A 13,166-nucleotide genomic window follows, 5' to 3' on the forward strand; every position below is an offset into this window, starting at 1 on the left:
ATTAACTGATCATGAAATATGTGTTTCGAACTTCAATTCGTTATTAAAATGTTTAAATTTGGTATCACAAATTAAATCAGTTATTACATAATAAAATTCGGAATAACAAAGTCAAGAAATTTGTTATCAAAATTTTTACCATTTTTGATTTTAGTAATCCTTGATTTTTGATTATTGCTCATTCTTTTATGTTCTATCTTGTGTTTTGATTACTGTTGGTCCTTTTCCTTTTATTGTCAGTTTATTTTCGTTACAGTGAATTTGTATAATCAGGGATTTTGTAGAATCCCTGATTTTTCAGTGAAATGTAGAATCACTATTAGTAATTATATATAATCCCTGAAAATGACCAGTGATTTTACATAATCACTGAACATTTTAATAATTATTCTACAAATTCCCTAATATAATTTCAGGGATTATGAATAATTTAAGGATCCTTTGTTTGATAAAAAAAATATAGTCAATTTATCATTTTACTTTCATATTCCTTGCCAGATGAAATAATTTTGCTTTTAAACGGCACAGGGGTTTCAGATAAAGTTTATCATATCAAGATTCCCATTATAGCGATAACTTTACATGTATTGTTTGTTTATTTTGAAAAGCCAGCGTCAAATGTATAGTCATGTCCTATTTGTAAATCTACAGGTAGAACATGTTATATTTGTGGTACATGTAAAACAAATGGTGAAGATCATTATGGAACATCTAAATTTAGTTTTTTGTTTTTGTTCAAATGAACAAGATATTCAAACAGAGAACTGTGAACTTACGCATCAAAATGTATAGAAAAACTAAGGATTGACAATTAGAACAAAATATTAGAGGAAGCTGCCATTGAGTGTAATATTCTCATGGCAATTCCACAGGGTAAAAAAGGAAAGGGAATCCCAAAAAAACATAATGGTAATTGTTCACCAAAAGTCTGAAAAGGAGGTTGCTAATTCCCCCCTTTTTTTGGGGGGGGGGGGGGGGGGTACCTACAGATGTTTTTACTGAACACTTTATTTCTCTTAGGTGGGTCATACAATCTGATGAAACGTTTTCTACCATGTGGATATTGTGGTAAAAACATGTGAAGCATATTATTTTAGTATGTTGTGTTTAACATTTTAATATATAGTGATTAACATTTTAATATATTTATTGTGTTTAACATTTTAATATATTGTGTTTAACATTTTAATATATTTAATTAAATAAGGTTATCATTTTGATATTTTGTGCTTAACATTTTACAATTTATGTTTACAGTGTAATGCTGTTTTATTATGATTTTATAGTATAGATTATTTGACTTTTATTCATTTTCTTTATAAATAAAACTATTTCAGTTATCATGTATAATCCCTGACTTTTTTTTAGTGATTATACATAATCCCTGAAAATTTTAGTGAATATATATAATCCCTAAACTGGCCAGTGGTTCTACATAATCCATGAAAATTTAAGGGATTCTAAATAATCACTGATTATACAAATTCACTGTAACATATATAAATGCGCGTGAACTACCCTTAAATATCTATCGCATCTTTTGTATAACCAATTTCAAGTCCAGAATAACGCCAAATTAAAAAAAAATTAATGAATAACGAATTCCATTGTTTAAGAGATATAGAGGCTGCCACATATATTTGTGCATAATTGTATACGATGCATATGTTTCAGAATATTGATCTTTTTTTATTAAAATATGAAACGTCATCTTTGAAATCATACACATATCTTGGCCAATCATAGTATCGTTCCATTTTATCAAACCATATGAACAGTAACTAAAGACATTTACTAGTTATGAGGTTATGAGGTTTATCTTACCTGTTGCAAAGCGCCGAGAAGAAGTCTTGAAATTGCAAATATTGTATAAGATGGAATAAAAAAAGAAGCTGTGTTTATGGTAAATAATCCTAAATGCGATGACATTAAAATTGGTTTTCTGCCGAATCTATCTGCCATCGACGCAAAGAGCATAGCTCCAACACACTGTCCGGCTGCTAAAAATGTTTGTGTCAATTCACCCAAACCGGCACTTGTACAAACTAAATTCCACTGAAAAATAAGACATATGATGATTAAAGTCATAAGAAACCTCAAATTAAAAAAAAAATATGCATATGTTTTTTATAACTAAATGGATAGTTTTCATTATACAACTTATGTACATATACTTTTTTCTGAGGAAAATTCTTTAATTTGTTCACATTTAGAAGAAGTTTACTTATTTTTAATTGCTTCCTTCCAGGAAGCAAATCGCCGACATATTTTCCGTATGCATAGTGACCTAAGCGTAACCCTCCTCGTAAAAATCCGGTGGTCGCAATACGCATGGATCTGTCATTAAAACAAACAATTATCTGATTGTTCATGTTAAACACGTGCTCAATAACCATGCTTTTTGTTATTTGTTTACTATAAGGTGACAATCGGTAAACTTCGGTTTCAAAACACGACATTCAATGAGTAGCCATATTTGACGATTAAACAATCTTATATGCGTAAAAAATGAGAAATTCGTGCAGAGAGAACTTAGTTTATGATATATACATGCATTGGTTTAAGAATTGGATAAACATTATTTTTCACCACTCACTCGTTTCATATGACTTTAAACGCAACCTGAACGAGAAGTGGATAGTATCAAGTCAGTGGCGTAGCTAGGTCATTTTTACGTGTACGCCCGAACATCGGTAAGGGGAATGCCCAAACGGTTCCAGGCAAAAAAAATAAATACTGGAAGTTGATAAGCAGGGACAAGCCTCCGGAAGTTTTAGAGTAATAGAGAATGTCATAAAATTCCTGTCATTGAAAACTCACCAATAACAACATTTTTTAGATTCAATATAATTTATTTTTTATGTTTAATCTATTTTTGTGTTTAAAATCTATTTAGAATGAATCTAATGACGGTCATTGGTTTAATTTGGAGTAAACGTCCAAACCAGTTACCTTAAACTATGATTAAAGGGAGCCGTGGATAACCTTCAATCATTACCGAAGCAGTATGCGTGGTCTTTCATTTAGAATTATTTTACTTTATGAAAACAAGATGGATCAATCGCAGAAAAGTGTTCTCGACTTCTTTCGTAAAATGTTTTCATCTGAAATTGAACTTAGCAAAGCGATGGCTTCTGCATCTGTCGATCTGATGTAACAACGTAACTAGATCTTACAAGTATTTGAAAGCTTGCAATATGTTACTAAACGGTGACCAGATCGTCTAACTTAAATCGCGCTAAAACTAAAATAGAAACGGGAAAAAATGGCTTCTGAAATTAACCATGAAAAAAAAACTTCAAGGAAGTTCAAGTGAATTCGACGAAGGTTTAACAAAGTAATTGTTATGTAATAAATTTTAACGTCAGAGGCATTTTAAAGGCAAAAAAGATAAGAAGAAAAAAAAAATACGGGAAAACTCATCATATATATATAATTTCGTCATTATGCTCTGGATACTCGTTTGAGCATCAACAGTTTTTGTCCAGCTACCGTAAAATTTCACAAATGTTTGACAAAGTTATTTATATCTTCACAGTGTAGATACTATTCTGTACGCTATCCGGAAGTCGCGATTTTCGAAGCGATGATTTCCAACTGGATAACATGACGGTTTTGCCTACGGTAACTTTTCTCATCATTTGTTTACTCCTATATATCTAAAAAGTCCTTTGAACATCTTCAAGGTATATATAGCATCATAAATACGAGTAACTGTAACAAAAACATGCATTAGAATATAAAATATACGTGTGCATCACATCAACTTGGTAGAAAAAAGTGAAATCGATGGACAATTTTGCTCTCGTAGTACAAAGCAAATAATCTTTTATTGCAAATATTTGCATCAGTTTACAGATTAATATATACTGTTTCAATATTCTTTTCGTATTTAAGTAGAATATTCGTATTTCCCATAAAAAAATATGTTTTCCTTGAGGATCTCAAAATAAATTACTGTACGATCAGTCTAGAACTGACTGTATTCTAGAAGCGATTTCAGATTTTTTGACTGTATGACCAGTCGTGATTTTGAAGAAAAAAAACAGCAATTTGAAGGTATATACGTGTGTATGTGATATTATGAACTATCCAGGGAACTATAACGTGTAATTACTTTCATCAGACAATACAAATATATTTCTGATGAATTTTTTTTAGACGGCAAAATAATTGTATTTTTGTTCCATCAGTCTTATTTAAAATCAAATGCCTAAAAAGTAATACATGATTCGCTTGTGGACTTTGTACTAGTGTATCGTTATAGTTATCTGTTTAGCTATTACATTTTTAAGGATTATTTACACCGTCCGCCGTTGACCAATTGATGATAACATAAATCAAGCTTGTCTTTTAAAATAAAAAAAAAATGGATAAAGACAGCTTTGCGTAGGGGGATAATTCATGTGATATAATTTTGGTAAGTTTACTGAAATAGAAGGTCCATAATGCATTAATCGAGTAAAAATGGAGCAATTTCAGAAAACTTTAAACTTTTAAATGATTGGTTTAGGAGGTGTTGGAAATACCTGATGGGTGCCCCCATATTATGTAATGTCCAAGTCCGTATCTTATATAAGGTAACCCCATAAAAGATTTTTACTAAAATTCGAAATAGACGGTGCACAATACAGTCATTATCATTTATGATAAGGAATCCGAATAAGATTAATTAATAGTTATATCAGTGACGGATTCAAAATAGGGGATCCGGCAGTTTGAAACCCTTTTTTAACTATCAATGCATTTGTATGGGAACATATATTTGGAATCCCCTTTTCTCCTGGATTGGACCTCCTCTCCATTTAAAAATGGCCGGAACCCCCAATGTATATTAAGTGGTTTATGAGGAGATGCGCTTACAAAACTGGTGAAACATATTGTACCGGTCCAACGGACGAACGGAAAGACGGACTTGTTTATCACTATAACACCCCCCCCCCCCCCTTTGCTAGACAAAGTGATGTACAATTGAGTGTCAAATAGACAGCTCTAAATCTTAAACAAAGTGAAGGAACTGTGATCAATTATATGCTACAAAACGGCCTCGGATGTGTGTAAATACATGCATTTTTATATAACAACTAAATCTGTGTGTTTGTACAATTTTGAGTATAACGGAGGACATTTCTGAAAACTTATATACTAGTATACATCAAACCTTCTTCTTATTTTAGTAACATTTAAACATCCTCATACTTAATGTAGTAAGTCGAGTACACCCTATCAAGCTAAAACATGTTTCATAAGATTTCAGGATGTGAATGTATTGAAATATATTTGTGTTATTTAAAAAAATGTCACTTTCTAATGTATCATAAATAACTTTGAAATCACCACTAGAATACAGTGACATAAAGACTGATCATACAGTTTTAAAATATACAAGCGAGACTGATCGTACAGTGAAAAATTCAAACAAGTGTAATTTTCTTATTTCTGGCTTCAAAGATCTGGTTGAAACTTTTACCACCACTTGAAATATACTTCATTTAGTTAATTAAGTCTGGGTTTTACGTTTATGTGAACACTAAGAGGGTAAAAAGATTGTGTTTAGGTTCGCCGACTGATTTTTCTTAGTGATGCACTTGAAAATCTCTTGATTAAGGCAAAGATACGAATATTGAATGTGCGGAATTTAATTCTAAACCATTTGAGAATATCGATGTCGGCTGAATTAATCATTAAGGGACAACATCAAAAGTTCAATGAAGGATAAAAAACTTAATTCACATAGTTTTTTCACTGACCCCCTCACCCCCCTCTTAACTTAATTTGGGAAAAATTGATTGACCCATATGAATATATGTAAAAATCAATGTCGGATAACCAAATCTTGCAGCAGTTCAACCCCCCCACCCCCAAACTATTTGAATTAAGTTTTTTTTTATCTTACATTGATCTTTTGATGTCGTCCCTAAGCAATGTACAGATGATCAATTTACCGTTTAATGCAGTATACCCATCAAATTTAAAACGTGATCCAAAAAGTTCTCGCTTCGAAAATCGCGACTTCCGGATAGCGTACAGAATAGTATCTACACTGTGATCTTAAAACTAAAACAACGTAATGAACCTGCATGTACATAGTTATAATATTGGCACTGCCGACGAAATTTACGATCAAAATAGCTCGCTTTCGCGACATAAATGTCAATGGCTCGACAAAAAATGAAAGTCACATATCCATAGGCGGATCCAGGGGGGCCTGGGGGACCCGGGCCCCCCTTTTGTTGGAAAAATTTGGTTGATTATATAGGGAATCATTGAAGCATGACTGGAGCGCCCCCCCCTTTAGGTCAGTCAGCGCCCCCCCCCTTTAGGGAAAGTTCTGGATCCGCCACTGAATCGAATCTTAGCTCATAATGAATTGCTTATAAAAATTAAGGAGAGAGAGTAAAGAATTAACAGTAGATTAAGAATTTGACAGAAATAATATGAAACTAATTTTCGTCACTTTTATTCGCAATTACAAGCCATTAAAGAAAGAATTAGAATGTTGATGTACTGTTAACCAATTACTTTATTTCTATTTATATGAAAATATTTTTTTTTTACCAAATTCAAGTGTACGCCCGGGCGTTTTGACGTAAACGTAGCTACGCGCATGCAAGTTCATATCAAAATTTGTCTTCGTAACTGATTTACCTATAAAAAAAAACATGAAATTTTTTCTATTATCATAGGTGAGTCTAGGTAAAAATCATGCCATCCTCGTGCCTAATACAGATACACTTGATCTATATTGCCTTCATCAATCAGATCACGAAACAGATATCAATGTATCAACATTTTTGGGGTAGGAATCAAGTGCTTAAAGTTAGGACACAGTGAGTTGATCATGGAGTACATACAGTTTCTTCTAGTTAAAGATGATGTACATGTAAATAAAAAAGTTTTTTTCATCATCAATTTCATTTGAGGTTCACCTGAGACATATTCTATTTTGTCGATAAATACCATGGTATCTACCTTGTTCAATTCTAAGTCTATGTGAGGAAATTCGTCTTAAGCGAATAAAATTTCTTCTCCGCTCAGGGGATTGCAATACAATAAGATATTTTTCAAAACCAAAATTGGTCTTGAAAGTGCTATATTTATAGCTACAGAGCTTTCCACCAGAACAGTTGTGAAATTGGGGTCTCCACTGATCTTCATAGTATATATTTTAGATACAAAATTCGAAGATCGCAATGTACATAAAAACCAATCTTTCATCACACTTTTGATATGCCCTCCGCTAGTCCAAGAAATGACACCCGTAATAGCCTACGATAAATGGTGTTAAGTTTCATGCACTGGGGGATTGATTAATGTTTTAGATATTTTAAACTAATGTATGTACCATCTGCACATTGTTTTGCGCGAATGCAGGATCACACAATTACTATTCACCAATATAATGAGAAGTTACATTACCGATCCAAAATGTGGTCAAAGAAGATCATCGTTGACGGCAACTAGAAGCGCAAAGAACGTATAAATTCTTAAGGAAAGCCTAGACAGATATGGGACTAGTTAGGGAGCAACAATTAAACTCCAATGAGAGCGGGGGGGGGGGGGGGGGGGGGGTGTATGGCTCCTTCTAGCAATTTGGGTAAAATAAACTGATGTAACACAATTAGTATTTATTCGAATCAAGCAAACTAGAATTACTATCTCACCTCAGACACAAATGTTTTTGCAGTATTTTCATAAGTATATCCGTTAACACATGGTAATGTCCACTTCTCGGACGTCATGTTAGTTCCATTGGAATAAACAGTGATGTCACATTGGCTATAATGAACTATGACCTGTGATTCATTTATATAGCTTGGAATACCATACGTATGAATACTTTGTGTAAAGTTGCTGCAGTGATGAGGTGGTTGGTAACCTATATATGTAGTTAAATTGAAAGCTTCAAAATGTAAAGGTTGAAAGAGAAAATTTTAATATTAACAATTTAAAACAAAACAACGAATTTGACATGGCTGTAGGTTTGAAAAAGTATGACGAAGCATATGAATAGTATTTAATTTGAAGGCCCTTTTAAAGGTTTTGCAATACTATGAGAGCCATCTTGCAAATTCGCACCCCCCCTTCCCCCCTAAGACATTTTGAAATATTGGCATATAACATAAATCAATTAGATATGCACAAAACCCTTTAAAGATAAAATAAAAAACATGTCTCAACTGTTTGCTGATTTTTGGTAAAGACAGGAACTAGCTTTACCGGTTTGAACAGAAAAATAACGTAGACAATAGCAACTATTGATTACCGTATGGCCTTCAACAATGAACAAAACCAATATCACAAATCAGGCTATAAATGGCCCCGATATTGCAAAATATGAAACAATTCGAAAAGCAACTCATAAAGAAATATGGGATACTTTTCGATATTTCAAATCTTGAAACAGTTATTCTATAAATAACTTTTAAATCATTCTTTTTCATAACAGTCATTATCATGATCGTCATCATCTTCTTCATCAATATCTACCTTTTTATGACTTATTTTTGAAGTGCTTGTCGTAGCAAAATGAGTTAGACGTCATAATAATCTAAACAAAAAGGATTAATCTGAAAGTTTGATAATCATAATTCATAAATCTTAGTGATGTTTGCTTGTATATAAAACCAGACACTATGTGCCTCGGGATAGTAAATATTATTATCCTGATTTAGAGTAATTTCTCGCAATTTGATTGGCTGATATTGTCCTAATAAATTTCAGTACAATTTTTTATTACGTCAATTGGAATTATCTCCCTTATACCAAGGATTTGTATAGTAAGAAGGATTGGAATCTCGTGAGCTTTTGCATAGACTGTAGTATAATGTCTTATGTCTTACTATACAAATCCTTGCTTATACCATTGACCTAATAAAAAAAATGAAATTTGAATTGCTATAAAGTTCTAATATTTTTAATTTTTCTTAGTTTTTTTAATTATCTAGACTGTATTTGGTTGATATTGTCCTAATATTGAATTTTAATATTATAATATATAAAAGAACAAAATCAGGATAGATTCGTTACACAGTGTTCAATTGTCCTAATATAGAATTTATCGGGTCAATAAAATTCATATCGGGTTTGGCTTCGCCTCACCCGATATGAATTTTATTAACCCGATAAATTCTCGTATTAGGACATTTTGCACACTGTGTAACTAATAATGTATGTGATCCGAGCATATTGAAGTAGGACTGTACCAATATAACGACATTACATGTATAAAATATTTTTTTATAGAGAAAACAGATACCAAAGCTAGAATCAGAACTCGAAAATCTTTTAAAAAAGGAGACAAAATCACTACAAAAACGAAAAACGACAAACAATTTACAGTCTACAAAAATCACACAAAAATTAAAGACTTAGCAACACGAACCCCACAAAAACAAGAAAACGATACCAGGTGCCCCGAAAATACGTAAGCATAATTATTCTGCTTCACATGTGACACTTGTCGAGGCGCTAAAGGAATGTACAAATTCAATGTTAAGAATCGTTTGGTGATGACAAAATCGAACAAAAAGGACGGCAGGTTGATGAATACAAAAAATGGAAACGTGGTCATCTGTGACACAGATAATCCATAACAGCCAAACATCTCAAGATGGCGCCCATTAATCGTCTGAATGCGTTTGGGTATTCAAAATAGACGTATGATAAGTATTTGTTAACACAATACGACTCTCACCTATGAAAACATATACAAGTACAGTATAAGCTCCACCAAACATATGAATAAAACCAACATAAAACAGTTGGAGAATTTGGTACCTCTTCCATGGACCCAAAGTTGTTAAAATGTTATCCACGTCAACATCCATATTGTACAATGTTTTAAATGAGAACGAATACAAATGATTGTATCACTATCAGCGCATTATAACCCGAATCGTGATGGTACATATATATAAGTGGAGTGACAAATCAAGAAAAAGTCGCTTATTTAAAGTGTTAAAAACAAAAATACCTCATGACTGAAAATTCACATGAAGATGAAGCAGCTATGCTTTCATTTTAGCCCTGTCGTAGAGTTTTTCCACGGTGCAGTTTTTTTGTAAAATTGCGTTAAAGTGTTACTTTCTGATTTTTTCTTTTTCATTTTCAAACACGGGAACGTTTATAATAACTTCCCGAATGAATATATCAACAAACTGGTGTTATTAAATGAAACAGTAATGTACCAGCTATAATTCAACATTAAACTTTAATATCACATGAACATTTTAATTGAGTGAATTGGACGATTTTCAAATGCATGCTACATTTTTTTCAATCTTACCTTCTATCAAAGTATATTTCTTTTCTTATATACCTATGTCGTATACATTTTATTATTTTGTACAGGTTATTACTTGTACAAAAAAATTGTACAAGTAATTACTTGTATGATGCCTTCGTACAAGTTATAACATGTACAAATACAATTGTACAAGTTTTTATACAATAAATGTGTAAGCAAATCTGTTCAGTTTAAAAGTATCTAAAGTGTAAAGAGGGAAAACACCGTAGAAAAGAAATTTCATTATGAAATTAATAAATTGAAAAATGACAATAATATCTTCTAATAATATAATTCAGTATTCACATATGAAGGATACAGAGAGAATATAAGAATTGTAAAGGAAGCAAAATAAAGTTCTAAAAAACAGCACTTAAAAAATAATTCTTGAGACGGTATGATGTTTTGTTGAATGTAGTGATCAGGAATTAAAAAAACTCATTTTCAAATGAGACGAAATTATTTGTTTAGTTGATGAACTTTACCCTCTGATTAGAACAGCACATTCTGGAGTTGGTCATGGAGGCATATTGCCAAGAGCAGCTGAGTAGCTAACCATGCAACTCACTTATATTTGTTTTTACTTTTGTGAGCTACTCATATCCTGCTAAGTGACAATTGAAGAGAATTTACACCAAATTCACAGCTATTGTAATATAGAGGCTACCGTAAACTTCTTGGCCACGGCTTGAATTAAACCCTAAATGTCAGGTGTCCATTTAAAGAGAAAACGCAGAAATAAAGTCATGATACGCATGAGAAAATAATTGTAGTAGTCCGTATTTTAAACTGGGCACTAGCTGTCAAATTCATGTTCACTGATTTGTCTTAAAAGTTATTATCGAAGGAAATACGGTACGCATGCGCCAAGTTTAAACCAGCGAAAAATTAAGAGAGGAAAAAAGTTGAAAAAAATCTTCGAGTTGGGATTTATATTGATTATATCAATTCAAGGACATTTATATGTGATATTACTTGTGGGATTATATGTTTCTGAACTGAAAAAGTGCAATAATGAGTAGTTTCGATATGTCAGAATTTGATCCACTGAATGGTAAGCGCAGCAGACACATACGTACAGTTAGTGATGGTTCCGCATAATCATTCTATATGTAGTCAGTTGGACTTATTGCATAAGGAAGTGAAACCAATATTACTGTACGGTTGTGAAGTATGGGATATTGAAAATAATGACATTATTGAAAATAATGACATTATTGAAAGGGTACAACTAAATTTTGAAAATTATTAATTTACAAAAAACTTAAAATTTTCATAGTTTCATCTAACTTTGATAAAAAAAAATCCGCTCGCATAATTTAATGAAAACTGAATTTCACAACCAGTTTCTGTTGAATTTTCAACCACAGAGCAAATGAATATACAGACTTTTATTTGACTTTATGAAATTTTTTACATGGGTAATATTTATTATTTAGATAGTATGCTCTTACATTTTATGCTTTGTGATAAATCGACATGCTAAGTAGCCTTGTAGATTAAAAATATAACTGGCGCACTCGTTTAATCCATGCGTCGTTCGGTCACGCGTTGTCTTATTTTTGATATTCAAATACGGCGATTAGTTATTCTTTTTATTACATTGGCAAATGGCTTTTTTTTTTATGAAATTAATGTAGAAAATGTAAGGAACTATATCTTTTTCCTACGCATTGACAATTTGTTTTGATCCGACGTTATCGACGTCTTGACAACGCCTATTGTTGTATGACGTCAGAGAGTGAAATAACCACGTTTATTTCACATGTGAAATTATCGGTTTTTATCTAACTGGGAAATCAATGTAATTCATTGCAACCAATGTAATAATATATGTTTATCATCTTTTTACCTGTTTAAGAATGATTTTTTTTTTGTGGATCGAATCAGTCAATCAAATGATATACCTTTGTTTCACTTTCAATGTGACATTTTTGTCCTTATTAATCACTTTCAAAGGGGTTAAATTGAAGTTCACATGAATACAGATTCAAAAAGGTCGAAGTATTCATTTGCAAGTGAATAATTCATCATCATTGATTCCTTCGCTTATTTTGACAAATTAAACCATACTTCTTCTTCTTCTTCTTCTTCTCTTCTTCTTCTTCTTCTTCTTCTTCTTCTTCTTCTTCTTCTTCTTCTTCTTCTTCTTCTTCTTCTTCTTCTTCTTCTTCTTCTTCTTCTTCTTCTTCTTCTTCTTCTTCTTCTTCTTCTTCTTCTTCTTCTTCTTCTTCTTCTTCTTCTTCTTCTTCTTCTTCTTCTTCTTCTTCTTCTTCTTCTTCTTCTTCTTCTTCTTCTTCTTCTTCTTCTTCTTCTTCTTCTTCTTCTTCTTCTTCTTCTTCTTCTTCTTCTTCTTCTGTGTGGTGCGTAGAATGGGCCTACAATAGTCAGTTAACAAGTAAGCAAGTCAATGAATTACTGTTTTCTGAATAAAAGATCTTTTCAAATTATCAGTAGCTATCACTTAAGCAGGTCAAAAATACTATTTACAGTCCTGTCATTCCGACAAAAGGTTGAGGACATCGTAACTTCCCATATTTTGAAGGGGAAAAAAACTCGTGGATGCCAGTTTTATTTATAAATAACATGCATTGTTTTTGGGTTGTAAATCCTACGCAAGAGAATTATTACCAGTTGAGTACACTAGGGTAAATGCATGTATACGAATTGAAATTAGAAAGTGAATGCATTTTTGTATCAATTTCTGTGATCACTGTGACCATCTTTATTCGAAACGAATGTTTTCATCTGAATCGATCTTAACATAAAATTATTAAGGTTAAGTTTTCAGTCATTGTTTTTTACTTTGAACTCCGATATTGTTCAGACGCAGTCAATACTATAAGTTAAGATCTATACAGCTTTTTTCATCTGTTCA

The 13,166-nt window shown here is 32.0% G+C and overlaps 1 protein-coding gene across 1 annotated transcript in view; it reads right to left on the minus strand.

Moving 5' to 3' along the window:
* The window catches only part of LOC139521900 (organic cation transporter protein-like), a 25,765-nt gene extending 15,934 nt beyond the window's left edge, over nt 1-9,831 (minus strand). Inside the window, exons 1-3 of the mRNA XM_071315613.1 lie at nt 9,698-9,831; nt 7,665-7,879; nt 1,825-2,055 (exon numbers count right to left, since the gene is read on the minus strand). Of these exons, the coding sequence (XP_071171714.1) occupies nt 1,825-2,055; nt 7,665-7,879; nt 9,698-9,830 (579 nt within the window). The 5' untranslated portion in view covers nt 9,831. The remainder of the gene's footprint in view (nt 1-1,824; nt 2,056-7,664; nt 7,880-9,697) is intronic.
* Nucleotides 9,832-13,166: the final 3,335 nt, after the last annotated feature.

This window comes from Mytilus edulis, chromosome 4, assembly GCF_963676685.1.
Source record: "Mytilus edulis chromosome 4, xbMytEdul2.2, whole genome shotgun sequence".
NCBI classification, from domain to species: Eukaryota; Metazoa; Mollusca; class Bivalvia; order Mytilida; family Mytilidae; genus Mytilus; species Mytilus edulis.